At 42.0% G+C, this 20310-nt stretch overlaps 2 protein-coding genes and 1 long non-coding RNA gene across 6 annotated transcripts in view; 2 read left to right on the top strand and 1 right to left on the bottom strand.

The window, feature by feature from the left end:
• Nucleotides 1–29: 29 nt before the first annotated feature.
• On the top strand, nt 30–1229 carry tex36 (testis expressed 36). 2 transcript variants are annotated; one of them, XM_037123106.1, is made up of 4 exons: nt 30–191; nt 289–429; nt 624–698; nt 779–1229. In XM_037123106.1, exons 1-4 carry the CDS (start codon nt 138–140, stop codon nt 1121–1123), a joined length of 615 nt encoding a protein of 204 aa, XP_036979001.1. In that variant the 5' UTR covers nt 30–137; the 3' UTR covers nt 1124–1229. The 2 variants fall into 2 exon arrangements, with proteins under 2 accessions (XP_036979001.1, XP_036979002.1); XM_037123107.1 differs by having other exon boundaries at nt 61–191; nt 311–429.
• Nucleotides 978–12074, bottom strand: LOC119033253. 2 transcript variants are annotated; one of them, XR_005079203.1, is made up of 4 exons: nt 11936–12074; nt 9089–9268; nt 3460–3525; nt 978–1119 (listed from the first exon to the last, which is right to left on the bottom strand). It is a non-coding gene; the product is annotated as an uncharacterized LOC119033253 (long non-coding RNA). The 2 variants fall into 2 exon arrangements; XR_005079204.1 differs by lacking the exon at nt 978–1119 and adding an exon at nt 2177–3325 and having other exon boundaries at nt 3423–3525.
• The window catches only part of LOC119033250 (C-terminal-binding protein 2-like), a 71178-nt gene continuing 62822 nt past the window's right edge, over nt 11955–20310 (top strand). The window contains exon 1 of one of the 2 annotated variants that reach the window (XM_037123101.1): nt 11955–12240. The gene's annotated coding sequence lies outside the window, so the exon portion shown is untranslated. The remainder of the gene's footprint in view (nt 12241–20310) is intronic. The other variant, XM_037123104.1, reaches the window with a different exon arrangement.

The following is a 20310-nucleotide window of genomic DNA, read 5'->3' as shown; positions in this document are numbered from 1 at the left end:
ATCTCCACAGCGAGCTAAGATCAAATTTCAACTTGTTTGTTTGCTGCACGTTTCCACGGTCACCAGTGTTTGAATTAGTTTGGTAGTTAAGTTGGACTTGTGTTGGTGAAACCTCTCAGTGGACTTGACATCTCAAAATGACAAAAGGTGGAAAGAGGCAATTTTCTTCAATGAGAAATGGTGGCAAATGGGTAAGAATTTCTTAATTCCATCACATAATCGGATCATTACCGATCATAATATTCCAACCTGGCCGTCTGATTGGCTTTTCTTTTATTTTCCTCTCAGTTTGCTCATCCTGTGTCACCAGAAAATGAAATGAGGACTCGTGAGACTTGTACAAGCACCGGGATCATGCTGACTCAGGTTAAATCAGCGCCACGGCAGGCATTCAACTTCGAGCGCTATCCTAAATGGAAAAGTCAGCAGGTGTGTATTAATAGTAGATTATAGCGTTTGACATTGGTTCTTTTATTACACAGTACACTCATAGCCAGGGCACTTCTTTATCAAAGCACTCCTGCAAAGAAAGAAACGGCCTTCATACGATGACTCTCCACTGTGTTCACTGGTATTAGACGACACTCCGTCCTCTCAGTGTGAGTTTCTTTGTGTCTTCACAGGAAGTCAGAGACTTTCCATTATCAGAACATGACAACAAGCATTCCTTAAAAGACAGCATCACTCTCTTTACTCATGTGAGTATGAAGAGAAATCCAGCACATTGTGAAATGTTCAGATCCATCAGCACTTTGCTCCATACTCCATTACTTTTCAGGGTGTGGGACGCAGGAAGTGTCCTGATGACCGCAGCCAGCTGATCACCAACTTCTGCCTCTGCCATGACGGAGCTCACAACGGCCCTGAAGAGTCCAGGAGGAACATCTCGGTCTCCCAGACTGATTTCATGGAGAGGCAAGCTGTTGACGCTCCAACCAGCAACAGACGGTTCCCACGCAACCACCAGCAGAAGTCCGCAGACGCGGCGTTGGCACAGAAAGGAGAGCGATTCATGTGGTTCGGGCGACATGACTCTCACCCCTTGGAGTCCTTGGAAGTGCTGGCAGCGGCAAACCACTCGGCACCTTCAAGCCATAAGACGCTCCTTAAATTAAGGCGCTAGGGCATCAGTGGGAGGACATAATAAGGAGAGGGTCAGGTGAACTTTTCAAGCTGTCAAACAAAGCACTGAAGTAGAAAAATAAAATAATTTATCTCGTTTTAAGAACTCTGCACCCTTAAAACTGGTTTAATTCCACAACATTTCCATTTAAACCACTTGAAGTACCAACATTATATGATGACTTGATTACATTTAAGTGAACATGACAATATAATTTTGAGGACTCATTAAGCTGGATTCAGCTGTATCTAGATATACTTTTACACACTTCTATACATGTTTGAACTTTTCTTTCAGGTATGTTATTATTATTATTAATATTATATTTAAAGGGGCACCAGATATTTGGCATTACACTTTTGTTGTGTCGGCAAGTGTTGGACTCATGGAAGACCCTGGTTGCTGACATGTCATGCTGACAAAAGGCTAAAAGCCAAAAAAAGAGAAAAGTTTGATAAAGCAAAAACGGAGCAGCAGAGTGTTGGTCAGTATATTCTCAATGTGTAGTATATTAAATGTACGTAAATAGTTCTCCTGAAATAATTTCGGTGTGCATACAGTATCACAGATTTCAAATTATTTGCTCTGCTTCGACTCGATCAGACTCATAAGAGGATTCTTTTAAAGTATCAGAATCGCAGAGGAACCAGCGGTTTATTTCATGTCTTCCTCTCTTTTGTTAAAACCTGCTGCCTGCATTGCCCGCGACACCAATCACTGACAACGCAGAGATTCCATTGTGTTAGACTAGTAGTGACTAAGTTACTTGAGGTCACTTGAGGTAATTTATCAGACTTCCTTCAGCTTCTTTCGGAGCTTTGTAGATAATGTAAGCATCCCGACACAATCCGGAATAGTAGTGATTTTATTTACATCGGGATTCCCTAAAGGAGCCTTGTGAAGACTTTTTATAGTTCACAGTTCTGCCAGCAGAGGGCAGCAGGTGTGCATGTGTTCACACTTGGCCCGATGAGCCAGTGAGTTGTTCCGCAGCCAAGTTGTGTGAGAAATGTAAGCACTAAAAACCCTCTATGTGGTGTGCATGTTCTGAAGGAAATGCAGAGGGGAGAAAATAATTAGAAAAAAACAAAAAAACAATCCGGCTATTTTTTGTTCAATGCATATCAACATGAAGACATTAAATTAGAGCATGTGAAATAAATTAAGCTTGATTTGAGTCATAATGCATGGGTTTGTTTCACCCCTGGGGATGAAAGGGAAGGATACGTGTGTGTGTGTGTGTGTGTGTGCCGCCCATACAAGAGAAGAGAAAGCGTGGGAGTGAATAACAGAGAGCAGCACTGCTCTGAGAAAAGCACTTAAGAGAAGAGTCTCCCCTGACCACTCTCTCCAATAGCTGATGTTTTCTCCAGAGCACATTCTGACCAGCTGCTTTCTTTTCTTAAAGTACCCACCGGGGAGATGTTTTTTTTTTTCCCTTTTTTTTTCTCACAAGTGTTTCTTTCAGCCTTAGTAATTAGCTGATCCGCATGCAGCGCCGGTGACCTTGTAGGAGTTTGTTTCACTTTTTTTTAAAAAGGTGACATACATCTCTGAGTTTTTATATATAGCAAGAGACAGAAAAGCTGCGAGACATCCATCTGGAGCTGTCACCCCCTTTGTGATTTCACTTTGAGATTGCTTCGCACATTGTTGCCTGCAGGTGCACGACTGACACTGAGCTGCAGGGCGACTGGCTTGTAATGGCCATACCTTTTGATAACACAGGAACAAAGCAGGTGCTCCAGTTTAACCCTTTGTTGGAGGCTGCTATGCATGTTTTCTTTGTCTGCCCTTTTTCAGGACATGCAGTTGTGGTGACAGGAGGTGATTATTAATGAAAAACACCTGTGCTTGTGTTTGACAGTTGTGTTCTGTCTGGTCTCGCCCTGGGTTGTCTGCCACCTCGGTCCCCTGTGGGTGCAAGCTTTGCAGACTACACTTTCCTCTGGACTTGCCACAACTTGAGCAACTCCTCCGCACCGACACTCCATAATCAGAAACACTCATTAGCTCTGTCAGAATCTCACTGAGGCTTTTAATACTTCACAGGGGAGCGAGGGAGCACGCTGAAGTGGTGTGTCAATCACGGCGCAGCACTGCACGGCGCCATGTTGGGGCGAGATGTACGCGTGTTCCATCATGCAGAGGCAAAAACACGCAAGTATATGTAAATACAGTTACTTGGTGGAATATCAAAACCTGCTCCCAAGGACAAAAGACACATCTCAGTAAACAAGCATTCAACCACCAAAGCCCTGCACTTCATGAATATTAAATCAGACACTTTGAATCCTACCTCTTTGGTGTTAGGAGGCCCTAGTCTGGATTCTTACCATTTGCTGTGATTTATTCGCAGGTGCATGTGTCTCTTTGATGTGTTGAGTTGAGAGGTTTTGCACCTGTTAGAGGGAGAGAAAAAAAATGCTTTGAAAACAAGAGGTGGATTTGCCAGACAGTCAAAATGACAGCAACAGAAGGAAGATTTGTGTTGCCATGCTACATTGTATGTGTAATTCCATGTGTGTGTGTGTGTGTGTGTGTGTGTGTGTGTGTGTGTGTTTCTAAGTGTGTTTTCTTTTAAAAAAAAAGGCTGCTGTGCTGTTTTGACATACCCTGTTGTGTGCACAGCAAATTCACTTTTTGTCAAACAAAATAGACTTTTTTTCTCTTCCTCTTTCTCACACACACGTCAGTCTTGACGTTATGGACTTGTGCGTCTTTGCGTATTTTTTTGTCCATTACCTATTCATTAAAGAAGTGACTTGAAAAGAGAGTTGCCATGGAGACGCTGCCGTTAAATCACATATATCAAAGATTTTTTTTCCCTCTGTTTATTCTTTTGCCAATTATAAGTAATGTCTAGCCCCCCCCGATTTTTTTTTTTTTTAGATTTTCCTTCCCTCTCTTCTTATATCTTTTTTAATAAGGTGTCAAAGCTCACAGTATGACTTTTACTCATGTTTTCATCTTGCATCCTGTCCAAAATAGCGACTGCAAAGTTAAAAACTGGCCTCCAAGTTGACTCCCTTGGCTTGGTTTAACTACCAAAACCAAAAGTCTCCGTCCAATCTCCTGTCAGTCATTCCACTTGCAGAACATACAATGCCCTGGCACTTTGTTTCTTTCTTTGTTTGTTTGTTTGTTTCTTTCTTTCTTTCTGAGTTTCTTTCATTCTTTCTTCAGGCAGCCAGTTGGTTAGTGTCCCCTGGCAGCCTCGTGGTCCTTGTCCCAGTAATGGTCAGGGGGCCCTCCAGAGTCTGAGGGTGGTGATAAAGGTGACTGGCTATCTCATTTCCACAGGGGACAAGATAACATCCTGAGAACATTCCCATCACTCGAGGAGTTTGCTCAGAGCAGATAAGAGCTCCCGCGCTATAGCTCAGCTCGGAAGCTCTGTGGGTGTGTATTTGTGTGTCTTTGGACTGTACATGTGTGTTTAAATGGCGGTACTCCCGGGCCCGCTTCCCTTGGTGCAGCTGCGAGGTCCGCCGAGCTGGGCACCGAGCAGCGCTGCAGAAACACTGCCTCAGATGATCAGACCTATCCTCGTGCTAAATCACATTCCACCCTGTATTTTTTTAAAACCTCCGACACAGTGTGCATGCTAATTTGTGTGTAGGTGGTGAGTATAATTACATTAGGCTGGTTGTAAACAAAGACCTACAAGCTGCAGTCTGTTCAAGTATCCCACCCAGGAGAGAACAAGAAAATAGTTTCTACAAGGATGAATTTATCATGCACAGTTTATATGAAGGAAAATGGTGTGTCAGTTTGAAAACATAACTGTTAGGCATGTGATTGAAAGGGACATTTGTGCTAAATGTCATATTCAGAAGCAGAACCTTTTGGATTCCTTCTCTCGTGTTGGGTTTTGTTAAACATTTCGAGTGAGAGGCAACAATGCGGAGACGACCTCGAGGCGATGAGTGCGGACACCTCTGTGCTCGGCTCAGAAAACAGGCTTTTTTGGCTCAGTTTGGCTCGCCACATTTGTACAATATTACCAAGTATTTCATCACCACTTACAAGGCTCCACCTCTTACTTTCATCTAGTGTGCTCCTTCACAACCTCGGCATCGCAGCATTTTAATCTCATTAGGCAAAATGGATAAATCCATCCCCAATTTGGGGATCAGGAGCCGGACCACACACCCCACAGAATCTGCTCTTTTACACCAACTCTGCTACTTGACCCAGAGGCATGTGCACAGGGGGAGTACGGGTGCTGAGGGGGCTGCAGCACCCTACAGAAAAAGACATTACATGATCCGTCAATTGATCGTCTGCATGATATAAAAACTGATGATTCTTTCCTATTCTCTGTCTTTAAGTTAATGAAGTGCATAAAGTAGTTTGCTTCTCTCATCTATATCGACCATATTCACACAGCAGCCATGTGACCCCTGACATCACACTCAGGGTGGGAAGCTCCAATGCTAGGCTAATGTTACGCTGCTTTTTCCTAGATTGCAAGTCATTTAAATGTAGTTGTCATTTCATCACTTCCTAATTGCAACTGAAAAGATAAATGGCTAGTAAAAAACATAAATAGCATAGCATAAAACGACCTCCTTGCTAACATTAATTTTTGATTACATCCAGTGCATTTTGCTCCCAGGATTGAATGAATTTGACCAATATGTGCATCCATATTTTAGAATTCATGCTTTTCCGATGTATCATAAAATACTATCAGAAGGTAATATTAGCTAGGAAGTGGTCTAATGCTGACGTTGTCTTACAGAAGCTCAAGTTATGTAATCTGTTGTTTTACATACAATACAGCCCAGGGTTCCTTTGGATTTTCCTTTGTCAAATGTCCTGTTTATAGGCCTCGCAATCTGGAACACATTAGCAAGATATTTGAGCTTCCCACGCTGAGCATAATTTCAGAGGAAAATGACCACCACACATGAATGTGTCCTATGAAACGCCTGTTTTTTTACACAAAGAAAGAAAATTGTTAAATTGTATTTGTTTTCTCAAGATCAAGAGTTGTTTATGTCATTATCACTGAAAATAAATGTGGTTTACTCGAGATAACGAGATAATTAATCAGGAGAAAGGGACTTAACATTCACAGTGGTGGACCTTTACATACACACATTAATTAATTAATAATGGATTCTCCTTGATCTGACATTTTCCACTTAAATCACAGCTCTACTTGTTAGGTTTGTCATGTACGTATGCTGGCATGGTGCTGCTGATCTAATAGATATTAAGATGCAGGGATTAAGAGAGAGCATCTTTTGTTTTCTTGTGATAATGTGTCTCATTATTTTGAGGTGACAAAGCTCGTTTTTAATTAAAATGAAAATTAATCTTGTTATCAAAGGAAAACGGAGGAAATAATATGTTTGACCGATGACTGCGGGTGTTGAGCACCATATACTACAACGTCATTACACAGACTGACTTCTCAGCACCACCAACTATGACTAACCTCCATCGTACCTGTCCAAAAGAATTTGTCTTTCAGGAGGAACCTCATGGAAAATGTGTCAACAAGTGAAGAGACAAGTGCAACAGAAACGAAGTGACACTTCAGGCAATTTATGCCTCAATTCTGTTACCTTCTGTCGGCATTTTCTGCACTTGCAGTGGAGAGGCTACTGTTGTTTTCATGTGTGACTGTACGACTTACTGCTTTCAGCTCCATTACATCCCATATCTACAGTTTATACGGTCAGCCTTGAAAGCTTTAACATCTCAGAGAAACATTCAGTTTTTTTTTTTTTTTTTTATTTTTTATTTCCTGCTGCAGGAGGAAGCAAAAACATCCTGAGACCTAACAACAATTCTAATTAACTGTTTTTTCACACTTATTCTCCAGTCAAAGGGGGTAAATATGCCTCATTTGCATTCTGTTGGAGGCATAAATATAAGCCAATGAATGTCTTTTAAAGGCTGCTCTGAAAGTGTCAGAGGCCTGAACGTGGTGGAATATAATTAGATGTGAGTGCGGTCAGAGTGGTGTTGTGTGGCTTTGTCTGAATCATATTATGCCATCTCTGAAAGGTGACGTTAAAAGACATTCGGTGGCGGCACTGTATGCACACTTTCAGCGGAGGTGGTACATACAGTACAATGGGACGCTCTCAACAATCGCTATTATCAAATGTAAATTACACTCCCATAACCTGCTTATTACAATATCCCATACGTGGCTTGTGTCACACGTCATTAAATTCCCAATTTAACACGAGCTCCCCCTTTTTTAGCCGCTGATAATCACGAGTGCTCTGGTGGTGAAGTTAAATTAGCTGCACTTCTATCAGGAAAAGGAAGAAAGATAGCAAACGATGTGTAACAATCACAGGGGAGGTCAGTGGTAGTAGCTGGGTCTTCCATTGAGATTTACTGAAGGTTATTTTGGATAGTGACTAATTATTAGCGAATGAAAAAAAGATTAAAGAAGGTTTATTTGGATTTTAAAGAGTGTCGTGCACAAGAGGTTGGTGTTGCGGTACGCATGCAGGACCAGGCAAAAAGAACTGCTATGCAATAAGGTGATTTGAGCATGAGAGACTGATTCAAGGTTGCAGTGAAATATTCATTCAAATGAGGTAAAGAGTGGAGCAGCATAAGAATAACCCGTCTTTAAAGATTAACATAACCCTTGGAGATGTTATTGTATCCCCGTAACCAAGTCTCGACTTCAGCAGGTGCGGAACAGCTCTCCCTCACTGTGAGTTACTGCATTAAGTCCCTCAAATTTAGTGGCACAATCATGAGCCTCCCGTTCGCTCTCTGGAGTAGAAGAATCGCTTTGCATTTTAAAAAGGTCAAACACTCAGATCTCTGCCAGGAGGAATTGAGGGAAGAAATAATGTCTCTCTGCAGAAATATGCAGTCGCACACAACTGATCCTCTCAAATACCCACTGTAGAGTGCACAGATTAGAGGTCTGAGCGTGTTGACTGTCATCCTTTAACAACCGGTGTATAAACAAAGGCAAATCATAATATTGCGACGCTAATGTGGCGAAAAATTGTCATCATTATCAAGATTGTATTGATTTAGCACAGATTTCTATGCCGGTGGCCGGAGTGTAATAAATAACGGTAACAGTGCGGTCATGATTGGTAGTTTAAAATATGCACGGATGAATAAAGCACAGCGAGGGCGCCTTACTAATGAACCTATACTGTATCAAACACAACAGAGGATAAGCTTATAATGAGCAAACACAGCTTCTGTCAGTAGGATTAAATCTGTAACAATAAAACAGATTTTGAAACAACTCTGCAAAATGAGGAAAATACATCCACATATGTGAATTATGAATTAAGGGTACCGACATGAATATTACATACTTCATCATACATGCATTTTAAATGATATTTTTGGCCTTTTCGTGGCTTTCATTACATAAGACAGGTGAAGAAGAGGGTGGAAACAGGGCGGCTGTGGCTCAGGGGTAGAGCATGGGGGGGATGACACCCAGCAGGTCAGATTCAAACCCCCACACATGGGACGCATGCTATACCAACTGAGCTACTAGGGAACTTAACATCATTAAATTTCCCCCTCACACCACATTGTGTGAAAATGTACCTGTTTAAACAATAAACTACATCACTGGCTTTGTCTTCCAGCATTTGATTGTTTTGGAAAAAAGAGATGCCTTCATTCAAATCGCATTTTAAGCTACAGAGAAAACGGCGCAGCAACAATTAAGTCCAGTTTCCTTGGTCTCTCCCTCCTCCTGCCATCCATCCCCTCTGCTGCAATTTCGAAACATATGCTTCAGTTGGTGTCCCCTGTTGGCTGGTGTTGGTCTTTGGAGAGTTTGGGTTCATGCCCAGTAGTTACATTGTGCTGAAGACAAAATGACCACAGGGAAAGATGCACTCAGGACCGGGGCCAAGAGCCCCCCAGGCCTGGGACCACACACACACAATACAGAAACTATGTCAAGCTACAGAGTAAAGGATATGAATGATTAATATTACTAACGGTGATTTTCTTTGTAGGGGAAGCTCCGTTCAACGACGACCCTTTGCCAGAGAAATATGCAGACTGAAGTGACCAGGAAATCCAAAGATATCCTCCGCCATCTGTGCCGCGTTACACGGTTGGAACTACTGTGCGAATGAATGCGAGGGTCCGCAATCATTTCCGCTGCTGAGACTGGAGCTAAAAAAAGGGAGAATATAGATTGCATGTTTTAAGCATGACATCAAGGCACAGCTGCACTTACTGCTGTGTCTGCACCTGTGGCATGAAGAGGAGGAATGAACTCAGTAAACATGCAGTCGAGCGCTGCACTGACTCAATCCATCTATGTATGTAACAAGGATTAATTACAGCCAGGGACGTAGGCTGGAGTTTAGATGTACAGAGGTCGACACTCAAGTCGACCCAACTCAACCACAGCCCCTCAGAAAATGTTAACCAAAAAGAAAATCTGTACAGCTCTATTTGTCTTATTTATTCAGCTGACCTGTTCATGTAAATCTTACTTTCCTAGGGTCTAAGTACAGCTGCAGAGATAAATAATCTTTAACACTGCCAGGGAAAAAAATGTTTGGTCGGTAAATGGACTAAAACATCTCATTTATACACAATTTACTGATTTCATTATTGCCCTTAAGGTAGCCAAATCTAAACTGATCCATTCTACAAATGTAAAAAAACAAAAACAGAAAAAAAACTAAGATGTGTTACTTGCAAATGCAGAATGTGAATTCCCCCTGGAGGTGGTTTCACCAGATGTTAGTAAGTTCAAGAACCGGAGAGTCAAAGTGAAACAAGAACTTGTGGGTTCTGCTGCAGAAGCACAAAGACCTGATTTGAAACTTCAGACATTTCCAAGAACGCTAACCAAAAATTTAGCTGTGGAAAATGTCTATCCTGAACAGTATGTGTTGGCTTACATGGCTTATAAGCTGTCTGGGTAAGGACAGACATTTTGATTATATAATTGCAACATTATATAATAACAGCCTTTAACAAACCTGATTTTTCAAGCATACCAGCTTAACGTCACGGCTTGATGAAAGAGGCAAGTCAATGAAGGTTTCAGTTACTAATTGCAAGTTCTGTAGCCTGGATGCTCTTTGCTGGTATGGAAAGTAAACAACAAGAACATGCTCTGCTTTATTTTTTTCCAAGTAGCCCAGGCTAAACCAACTGACAAAACTAATGTTAGCGAGGTGACATATAACCAGTTTAGACTGAAGACTAAAAGAGGTAGTGTAATATTAAACATGGTCAACACTTCATCAAAATGCCGTTTAATAACTTGAGTTTTTAATTTATATTCCCAAAATACAATATATGTATAATCAAATTACATAACACTAGCCCAGCAGGTTAGTCAAATAAACCAAACTCAAATGTATCGTTGAGGTTAACTTAACATCAGTTAACATTCTAGATAAGGCAGAAAAGTTGCTATCATTACTAAAATCACATTAGTAATTAGGCTAACTGACAAGGGTAAAGTTTTGTAATTAAATTTTTTAGAACTGAACTTATTAAGCAGCATTTTGATTAAGTGTTGACCATGTTTCATGTAACACTACCACTTTTAGTCTTCCGTCTAAACTGGTTAGATATTAGCTAGCTAATGCTAGCTTTGTAAATTGGTGTAGCTAGGCTACTTAGACACATAGGTGAAATTATTACAGAGCTAATCTAAAAATAATAATAAAAAAAATAAATAATAAGGAACCCCCCCCAATAGTTTGTGTTATGAAAACCCATTTTAAGTTGATATTAAGTCTTGCATTAAAAATATTATGGGTTTGTGGGTTTTATTCTTAAAATCAGCTCTATAATGTCTATATAATCCCAGGAGCTGAGGCTACATCAACTGACAAAACTGATGTTAGCTAGCTAATGTAACCAGTTACTCTTGATATCTTAAAATGCAAGACTTAACGTCACTAAGTTAAAATAGGTTGCGCAACAAACTATTGCTGATTTGTGGTTTTGTTGTTGCTTTTATTTTTTAGAGTTAGCTCTATAATAATTACTTACACCCAGTCGTCCAAGTAGCTGAGGCTACACCAGCTGACAAAACTATCGTTAGCTAGCTTATATATAGCCAGCTACACATGATATCTTTAAATGCAACACTTAACATCACCAAGTTAAAATAGGTTTCACAACACAAACTATTGCCGACAAGTGGATTTGTTGATTTTTTAAAGATTAGCTTTATAACATTTACTACACCCAGGTGCCAAAGTAGCCCAGGCTACACCAACTGACAAAACTAAGGTTAGCTAGCTAATATATAACCAGTTACGCATATTATCTTTAAATGCAAGACTTTACATCACTAAGTTAAACAAGGTGTCACAACACAAACTGTTTCTTATAAGTGGCTTAGTTGTTTTTATTTTTAAGAGATTAGCTCTATCATAATTAGTTTTTCCCAGGTGTCCAAGTAGTCGAGGCTACACCAACTGACAAAACTAACGTAAACTAGCTAATGTTTAAAAATGACCTCTGTAGGTAAGAACGGATCACATTCGCTATGAATATGTGTGTGTGTGTGTGTGTGTGTGTGTGTGTGTGTGTGTGTGTGTGTGTGTGTGTTTTTGAGGATTACATTAAGATACACTGAAGATCTGAAGCTATACTTTAAACTTTTTCCTAAAAGAATCTAACAAAAAAAGGACTCGTGTTTCTGGAACATTCCCACTGTCCCATCTTGATCATTATCCTCAAGAAGTGTGTCTCATCTGTGTGTGTGTGTGTGTGTGTGTGTGCGAGAGGGAGAAGTGGGCAAAGGCTCCGCCTCACTCAAAAAAAAAGCGAGAGAAAAAAAAGGAAAAGCAAACTGATACACACCTCTCAATTCTGGCAGGAGGAAAAGAATAGGAGTGTTTATGAAGCGTATAAGTAAACAGCAGGATAACCAGGCAGCACCGAGAGCCGAGGCGAGACTTCCCCCCGCACACAACGGCAGCGGCCGCCGCTCCCCACCGCCGGAGAGATTGTCCCGTTGCGTTCAGGATTAAGTTTTCATGTCATCTAAAGGTGGATCATTATCTTAATCCGAGATAACAAGCGAATTCTGAACATGCGTAGCCTGCGATGCTATTTCTGGAGCCCCCAAAGCCGACGTTTGAACTCTCAGTAAACATCCAGTCGAGGTAGGATTCAAGATTATTGCACAAGAGAGAAAAAGAGAAAAAAACAAAGGTGGTGCTGGTGGTGTGAAATATGTCGGTGTGTGCTGGAGAGGAGGGAGGAGGGGGTTTAGTTTTGAAAGATATACTCGCGTCGGTGTCCATGTGTCCCTGCGCCATCAGCGAGGAGGGACGAGGGGAGGGAGGGAGTCGACATTTAGCGAGAACCTCCACTTCATGGTGATGTGAGGAATAAATGGCTTTATTAAGTTCATAATGAGGAGGGTGCTGGTGAACATAGACCCCCCACCCCCCACCCTACCAACAAATGAATCAATGATGAGTGATTTCCTCCACATATGTACAGACTTATTGTGTGTGTGTGTATGTATATATATATATATATATATATATATATATATATATATATATATATATATATATATATATATATATATATATATATATATATATATAGTTTGATATGGTGTAGGAATATTTGAAAGAGTTTGATGAAAAGTTTTGGTGTGTGTGTTGGCTGCAGTTTTTCCTGCTTGCATTTTGTGTGCAGCCAAGCAAATCCCAAGTTTGAACTCCACTCCTCCTCTGCAGCCTCCTAATTAAGGGGAGCTTAATTAGTGAGCCAATCAGGCTTCAGTAGGAGCACCTGCATGGTTTTAATTTTTTTTTTTTTTTTTTAAGGGCAGGATAATCCTTCCATTGCACAGGTTTTGACAGGCAGAGTGGGCATTGGTTCTCAAAAGGCAACTCTCTCCACTCTCCCTCTTCTTCTTTTTTTTTTTTTTTTTTTTTACTGCATTTGGAGGCTCAAGTGTGGAAGCAGGAGGAGGAGGAGGAGGGCGGCTCCATTGTCTGGCCAGTGAAGGGGTGGGGATTGAGGCTGTATGCAGATGTGCTGCTGGCAACGGACATCTGCTCTCCCCCCCCCCGTGGGCATTGTCACAACAGGCATGGGGAACTTAAAGAGTGGAGCCTGCCCGCCGAGAGAAAAGGCTTTTTGTGAATGATATGCACGCCATGGCCCTCGGCCCCTTTTCCCCGAGGCCAGTGTTTGCATCGGGAACACAACATTCATTAGGAGATATATCTGATCATGTAGTGTCCTCACCTCAAAAGACACATCAGACGCAGCACTTCTTATTTTTTTGTCATTGCTTGATGGGGGGGGGGGGGATTTCCTTTTGCCCCCCCAGCTCCTTCAGTCCCACCTGCAGCAGCAGCAAGCAGCACCACCCTCCTCCTCCTCCTCCCTTCCAATTCAACTCCTCTGGGGGTTGAACTTCTCCTCACGTCTTTTGTGGCCCCGGCATGTGTTTTTTGGATATGAAAGCTGGCCTCCCAAGGCAAACGAATCACAGGCACCATCACAATGTACATGGCAGCTCCTATCAGGCCCCCTTTTGATTTATCGCCATGGAGGAAAAAAATTGCCAAGGAAATGCAAAAACCGATGCTTTAATATTTATGATGCCGTGCGCATGGCTTGCGCTTGATGGTAGCTATCGGTGTGGATGTTCTGTGTGTGTGTGTGTGTGTGTGTGTGTGTGTGTGTGTGTGTGTGTGTTTGTATTGGAAATCAGGAGTCTCATTTGCCTCAACAGATATTCCCTGGTGACCGGTGGAGTCAGTGTACTGTGATTACAAACATGATTTGTGCTTGTACAGAGCTCTGTTGTACATGGCTGATCTGCTGTGCAACATGCCTGCGCGTGGGACTCATTTGTGTGTTTCTGCTGTATTATAACACGTCGGATGGCGGGCGAGGCGAGGCGAGCCGGGGAGCGAGCGCACTGATGCGGGAAGAGATGATGGGGTTTTTTCCTGAACGCACAGGTGCTGTCTCCCACCACCGCGCTCGTTTAGCGTTTCGTCGGACGGAGGATGCACGTTCTGTTTAGTTTCCCATCTTTTATTGTTGACACGATTACTTTATAAAGACAGTGGGGGGGAAAAATCTGAATCATGCACCGCCTGTTTTTGAAATCGGAGAAGCGGAGTAATTACAATTGGTTAATCATATTCTCAGAGCCTAATACTCCCATTTAACACAGTAATTTGGACGCCACTGCTGAAATAGCTCTTGTGAACTCTTCTGAGAATTCCCATAATGGCCGGGCCACTAACGGCTTTCTAAAAGTCCCCATAGGAGTCGGCGTGAGAGGATTTTACTGTCATGTGATTGTGCTGTGCATTGTGGAGAGGAGGTAATGGGTGTGAAATTACACTGTGCCATCTGCAAGAGGCCGAGAACGAACAGCCCGATGTCACTCAGACACGCTGCTCTGCAAAAAAAATCACCACCGAGCTGGGAAAGATTCACCGCGGGTCTTTCTTGACGGGGCTGCGAATCATATTTTATTGAGTAATTCTTAGCTTTTCCTGCGTTTTGAGAGTTTTGTTTTGAGAAAAAAGACGTTTGTTCAACTATAGCCCATTAGCGGGTTTAGCTTCTTCTTCTTCTTTTTTTTTTTTAAAGTTTCACAGCCTCCTGGTAGAATATTTGAATGGAACATTGTTCTTTGTTTCCTGCTGAAGTTTTCTGGCTCGCAGATCATTAGACATCTTAAAAGTCGAGATCTTATTAAGGCTTTGATGTTGAAAACAAAGATTGCGCTGTGAAGCGGAGTGCTTCAGAGGCATTACAGTGATGAGGGAACAGGCGCACTGTAATTCTTCTTTGAGCCGCTCTCGTACTGTATCTCGTGCTGGCTGGTTAGAGTTTGGTCTCCAAGAACAGACATTTTACAAGAATCGTGTGTGTGTCGGGTGTAATTGCTGCAGTGTGTAAATTTCCAGCACCTGTTTCTTGCTTGTTCTAACGCACTCTGTTGTGTCTCGGTTGCCTCTGAGTCAGTCGTTTTTGTTTGTGGTTGTGAAGGATAGTTTTGGGAGAGTGGATGTGGACTGCGCCAGACAGCAGCAGGTGTCTGATTCACTTCACTGATAAAGCCTGTTTGCACAGTGTGCTTAAAAGATACAGGAGTCTCTGTGTGTTTCTGTTTTTGTGTGTGTGTGTGCATTCTTGCCTGTCAGGCAGTGATATAATACATACAGTATGGAGACATAGATACATCCTCTGTTGTGAGCTCTTCGGTGCAGCTGAAGTCAGTCTTCATACTCTCGCAGTTTCTCTGTAACTCGTTCCTGCCACATTGGCATCCTACAGGCTTGTTTGTAAGCTTTTGCCAATCCAGAATGATGTATTTAATAGTCATTCCCAGTTCAGCTGGCATCGTGGCCAGAAAACAAGCAAATTATAGTCCAGGGTTTTTAATTGAGATAATCAAAGAAAAACTGCAGAATCATCACGTTGCTGCCAGATATTACATATAATATCTGAAGCGACGAGCTGAACACATTAGATTCTTCTACTCTCCCAAAATGATGTATGTCACCGTTCCCAAAGCAACATGGTGCATGTTGCCGTGCACCCCGGCTGGGTTCAGGCAAGTAAATGACAGTTGGGTTGTTGGAAAGCATTGTGGATTGAGGTAAACTAACTGTGTTTCCTTTGTAGCTTCAGCTACAACCTAAGGCTGCACGATATTTGAAAAAACTGACATATTATGACATGATATGGTGATTATGGTGATGTTTTGGTTCTCTGCGATATGGTTTGCGATTTAAAAAAGATACAGGAAGTTTCCAACAGATGACTTGAAAAGCTGTATTTGGAATTAATCCATTTCGAATGATTTGTGTGTTTCTGCAAGGGATTGTATTTTATCGAACAACCAAATCAAGCCCTACGTTGTTTGATAATGGATCAATAGTTATCAATGAGTTTTTGCTGTGCATGGAGAGCCTGCATGACACTTATAGGCAACAAACTCCCATGTTTCCAAGACCAAATGATCTAATATCAAACAGACTTCTCTTCGAGATCTTGGAGAATTAGAGCGCCAAGAGTTTTCTTTTGCTTCGAGCAGCAAAGACACATGCTGAGATGTAACTATTGTGCACGCTGACAGAATATATTGTGCTGCCGTATTAGAAATGCGTCAGTGCTACGTACTTGACTTCCCTTACAGTATTTATGTGATGTAACTGCACTACTTTTAACCCAGAAATAACTCAACTTGACTTTTGGTTTCACACTAGGCACTTACATATGGACAGATGTCTCCTGGGTAAACGTCCAGTGCTTGTTTAACCATTTTCATTATTGTGTATTGTGTACGCCCACTACTTTTGTTATTTCCCTGGTTATTGTGCACCTGAGTGTGTGAATGTGTTAAACTTCCGGGTGTCTCGAGCATATAGTCTTGCAGCTTATGTAGAAAATGATGATCAAACTTTGATCTTGTAAGATTTTTTCACTATGAGAAACACGTCGAACACGTCATCAAAAACTACAGATAATGAAAGTTTCATAATTGATCCTACTGTTGTCACGATACTGGGATTTCTAACTTTATTACTTTACCTTAAAGAATATCAATATTCAAAACCACAGGAAAGAATTTATACTCAATGAGGGCACAAGTTTTTATGAAAAGAAAAACAGAACAAGGCTTGTGTATCATTTTTTAGGAACAACGGCATCTAAGTTAATTACACTACAGGCTCGCTGTCAGAGAGGAGAGAGAGAAGGAAAGGGGCGAGTATTGGTGTATCGATTCTGCAGAAAATGAGCATTGAATCTAATTTGAAGAACCAATATGTATCAATATTTGCTATGTTTGATGACACTTATTGATCCAATATTAGTGTTTGGCAGAAAACAAGATCCAGAGTGTTCCTTCAAACCAAAAGATAGATATTTGCAGAGATATTATGACATTACTGTTCCTTAGCTGAAGGACAAGCAGAGGTAGAGTTGTGTTATTTGCTTATGAGTAATGAGAGCAAAGTGTCGGTTGGACTACAGGGGCCCATGAAAGGAACAAACTCTTTGTTAGTGTTATTGGAAACACCTGTGCTAAAGGTGTGCTGTGAACAAGGCCAGCCACTCAGACTCACACTTGAGCCTGCTGTGTAGCGAGTGTGAGGACAGTATGTTGTGGACGCAGAAATGAGCATTTCTCTAAATTATTAACTCATTATATGATTGGAGAAAAGTGCTAAGCAGCGGTGGGGGGAGCGGTGGAGGATGTTTACTGTTCTCTGTATTCATGACCATGGGAGTTTGCTCACACCACTTGGCTGTCTAATAGCCTCCCACCTGGCGTAAACCATCACACTCGGAGTCCCTGCTCCTCCTTAATGACCGGCTATTTTCGTCCAAAGAAGTCCTAATTGCTCTCAACTGCAATGCACGGACATTATGCCAGAGATGGGTGGAGTGAGGAGGGGGGGAGGACGAGGATGGATGGTGTGTGTGTGTGTGTGTGTGTGTGTGTGTGTGTGTGTGTGTGTGTGTGTGTGTGTGGTGGGGTGGGGGGGTGGGCAGTTTGAAGATCTGAAAGGGATGTAATACACTGTCTTTCTAACATGGAAAAGTGTGTGTGTTTGCCAGCAGGAGGAGGAAAAAAAAAAGGGAAAAAAAAAAAAGAGTTGATCTTCTCCCACTCACCTCCCCTCCCTCTCTTGGCATCGCCGGAGCTGCCATTAACTTTCATGCAAACCACAGAGGATTAGGAATGAATAGTGGCACCGTCGTCCAACTATGTGTGCACGTACATGTGTGCTCGCGTTTGTGTCTGCGTGTCACTTTTTGCAGGAACTAGCAGAGACAAAGCACCATCTGCACGCAGCAGGCTGTCCTGACTGCCTGCTCCACTCGCCGGGGCAGGGAAGAGGCTTTCTGTGAGCATTGTTACGAAACCAACTCTGCCGCTGCTGCTGCTGCTGCTACGCTGCTTGTTAATGCTGACAGCTAATAATGTCCTCCTGGATGACGGTGCCTTGCTGGAGCCAGAGAGAAGAGACGGAGACTAATGAAGAGAGGCAGGAAGTGAAAGACAGAAACAGATAGAGAGGAAGATACCAGTGGAGTGTGCAGCTCACTCTGTCCGAGCTGGTGAAGTTTCCTGGAGAGGATTATGCACACACACACAGGGAATGAAAGTACAGGCACATGTATTGTATTTTATTTCCTCTTTTTTTTTTTGTTCCTTCCTTCCTGCTCGCTCTCTCCTGTCTCAGCGTCTCAGGAGGGAGGTGGCAAGAGGAGGAGGAGGAGGAGGAAGGTTTCCATTGTGTCTCCGTAGAGCCCCTATTCCAGTCCAGCTGACATAGACTTGTGTCAGGAGGATCCATCCTGCTGATGTTAGGCAAGCTGTAAAGTGAAAGAGATGTCTAAAATGCTGAAGTGTGCTCTGGCCAGCGGAGAGATGGCTCTGTTTGTTTGCCATTCTGCTGAGCACCACTTCGCAGAGAAAACTTTTCTGACTGAATCTGCTGACAGAGAGAAAGGGGGAAAAAAAAAAAAAAAAGAGTTGGAGTTGGTGGTTTTGGGAGTCGCTTGTGGGCACACAGAGCCTTGCCCATTGTGGGTCTGTGACATTGACATTTGGAAATGGTGAGGGGGAGAAGGGATTGTTAAGGAAAAAAAAGCTTATTTTTTTCAGCTCTCTTGCCTTACAAACTGTTTAGCCTCTGCTCACAGTGCTCAGAGACAGCAGTCATTGAACCTTCTAACCACATGAATATGCATGATAAGTCCGCTCTTCTTCTCTGCCCTCTGAGCTGTATTTTCTTTTCCACCCAGAGACCTGTCGTGTTGTGTTTGATTGGCCCTGACATTTGAAAAGGTCCTTGAATAAAGAAAAAAAAAAGTTGTTTATGACAACTGGAGAACTCTCCTTGCAGCGGAGAAAAAAAAATGGCATTTTGAAAGGAGCACAGCTCCTGCATATTTAAATGCTAATGGCTCTGTGAATGTGCAGGCTAATAGGATGTTTCAATCTGGAGTAGTGCAGCATGTACACTTTGAGCATGCAGGCACGCTGTCTGAGTGCTACTTTCCAAATAGCCGTGGAAGGTGCATCAGCTCGTTTTATTAACTGAATATGTGGAGTCTTAAGTTTTTTTCGTAAATGATTACTTTATTTTTTTTCTTTATGGCAGCATGGAGATTATCTCAACACATAGGCACAGAGAACAGGCTTAGAAAGAAAACCCAGTGGGAAATCTGTTTTTGAAGTTCTGGCATCTGTGATGCATTATTGCAATGGTTATGATGCAGATAAAGTTTAACAGCTTGTTTTACAAGCTTTCTGATGCTGTGTGGCAGAGCAGGGCTGTGAGTATAAGGCGGGGGGCCCCTGGGGTTCTGGCTGGGCAGCCCTGTAGCGAGGCGTCAGGTCCTTGGTTTATTAGAGCTGTTTTGTTAGCAGTAGGCAGCCACAAGTGCCATGGATCTTCCTGGACTTTAACCTGCCTGCAGAGTATTTGTTCTCATAGTCCTGCTGGCTGTCATTGTGTGGACACAGGACCATTGGTGATGTCGTTAGATAGGAATTTGGATTAAAGATGAGTTATCTCACATTCTGCTTGAAACATAGGCATGTTGAGCTCTGTTTGAAAAGTAACGTGATCGTTATTGTCAGTTTTTACAAGATATATGGGTTTAGGGAGACTGAATTTGAATTTAGCTGATACTGACTATTACTAATCAAGGTGACCGATTTCTAATAATTGGAACGAATATGTTTGCAGTAAAACTAAAAAATCTCAGTGTCAAAATTTTGAATAACCAGATAAAGTGCAGCTAACACTCTACACAGGCTACTCAAGACCTGTACTTAAATACAGTTTTGACGTAATTTATTACTTTTACTTGATAAACTGCTGTATCTGGTCAGCAAACATGCTATATCTAGTAGTGAGTCACAGTAGATTCTGCAACTTGTTTTTATTTTATCCGTGGATGGTTAGTATCATTTTTCTGTTCTCAGTATTTTACATAATTTTAATTCAGTAGATTAAAGTTTATTATAGTATATTAGCTAAAATCTCTCTAAGTTAACAATTTTGCTAACTATCAGCCAGGAGCAGTTTGTAATTTGCCAGAGGAGGGCGAATAAATCGTGGCTAATAAGCTACATTGCTTATTTCATTTTAGACTCCAGCTCTCTGATCCCGCAAAGGTCATCACTGCCAAGATGGTTCACTTTTGAGAATTTGTGT

This window comes from Acanthopagrus latus, chromosome 15 (assembly GCF_904848185.1).
Source record: "Acanthopagrus latus isolate v.2019 chromosome 15, fAcaLat1.1, whole genome shotgun sequence".
Lineage (NCBI taxonomy): Eukaryota > Metazoa > Chordata > Actinopteri > Spariformes > Sparidae > Acanthopagrus > Acanthopagrus latus.
Note: the sequence above shows the minus strand (reverse complement) of the source record. Positions and strands in the feature narration are given on the sequence as shown.

Coding starts and splice junctions, on each gene's coding strand:
- tex36 (XM_037123106.1), top strand. CDS start 138: ATGACAAAAGGTGGAAAGAGGCAATTTTCTTCAATGAGAAATGGTGGC. Junction 192..288: donor TGAGAAATGGTGGCAAATGG/GTAAGAATTTCT, acceptor TTTTCCTCTCAG/TTTGCTCATCCTGTGTCACC. Junction 699..778: donor GCATCACTCTCTTTACTCAT/GTGAGTATGAAG, acceptor ATTACTTTTCAG/GGTGTGGGACGCAGGAAGTG.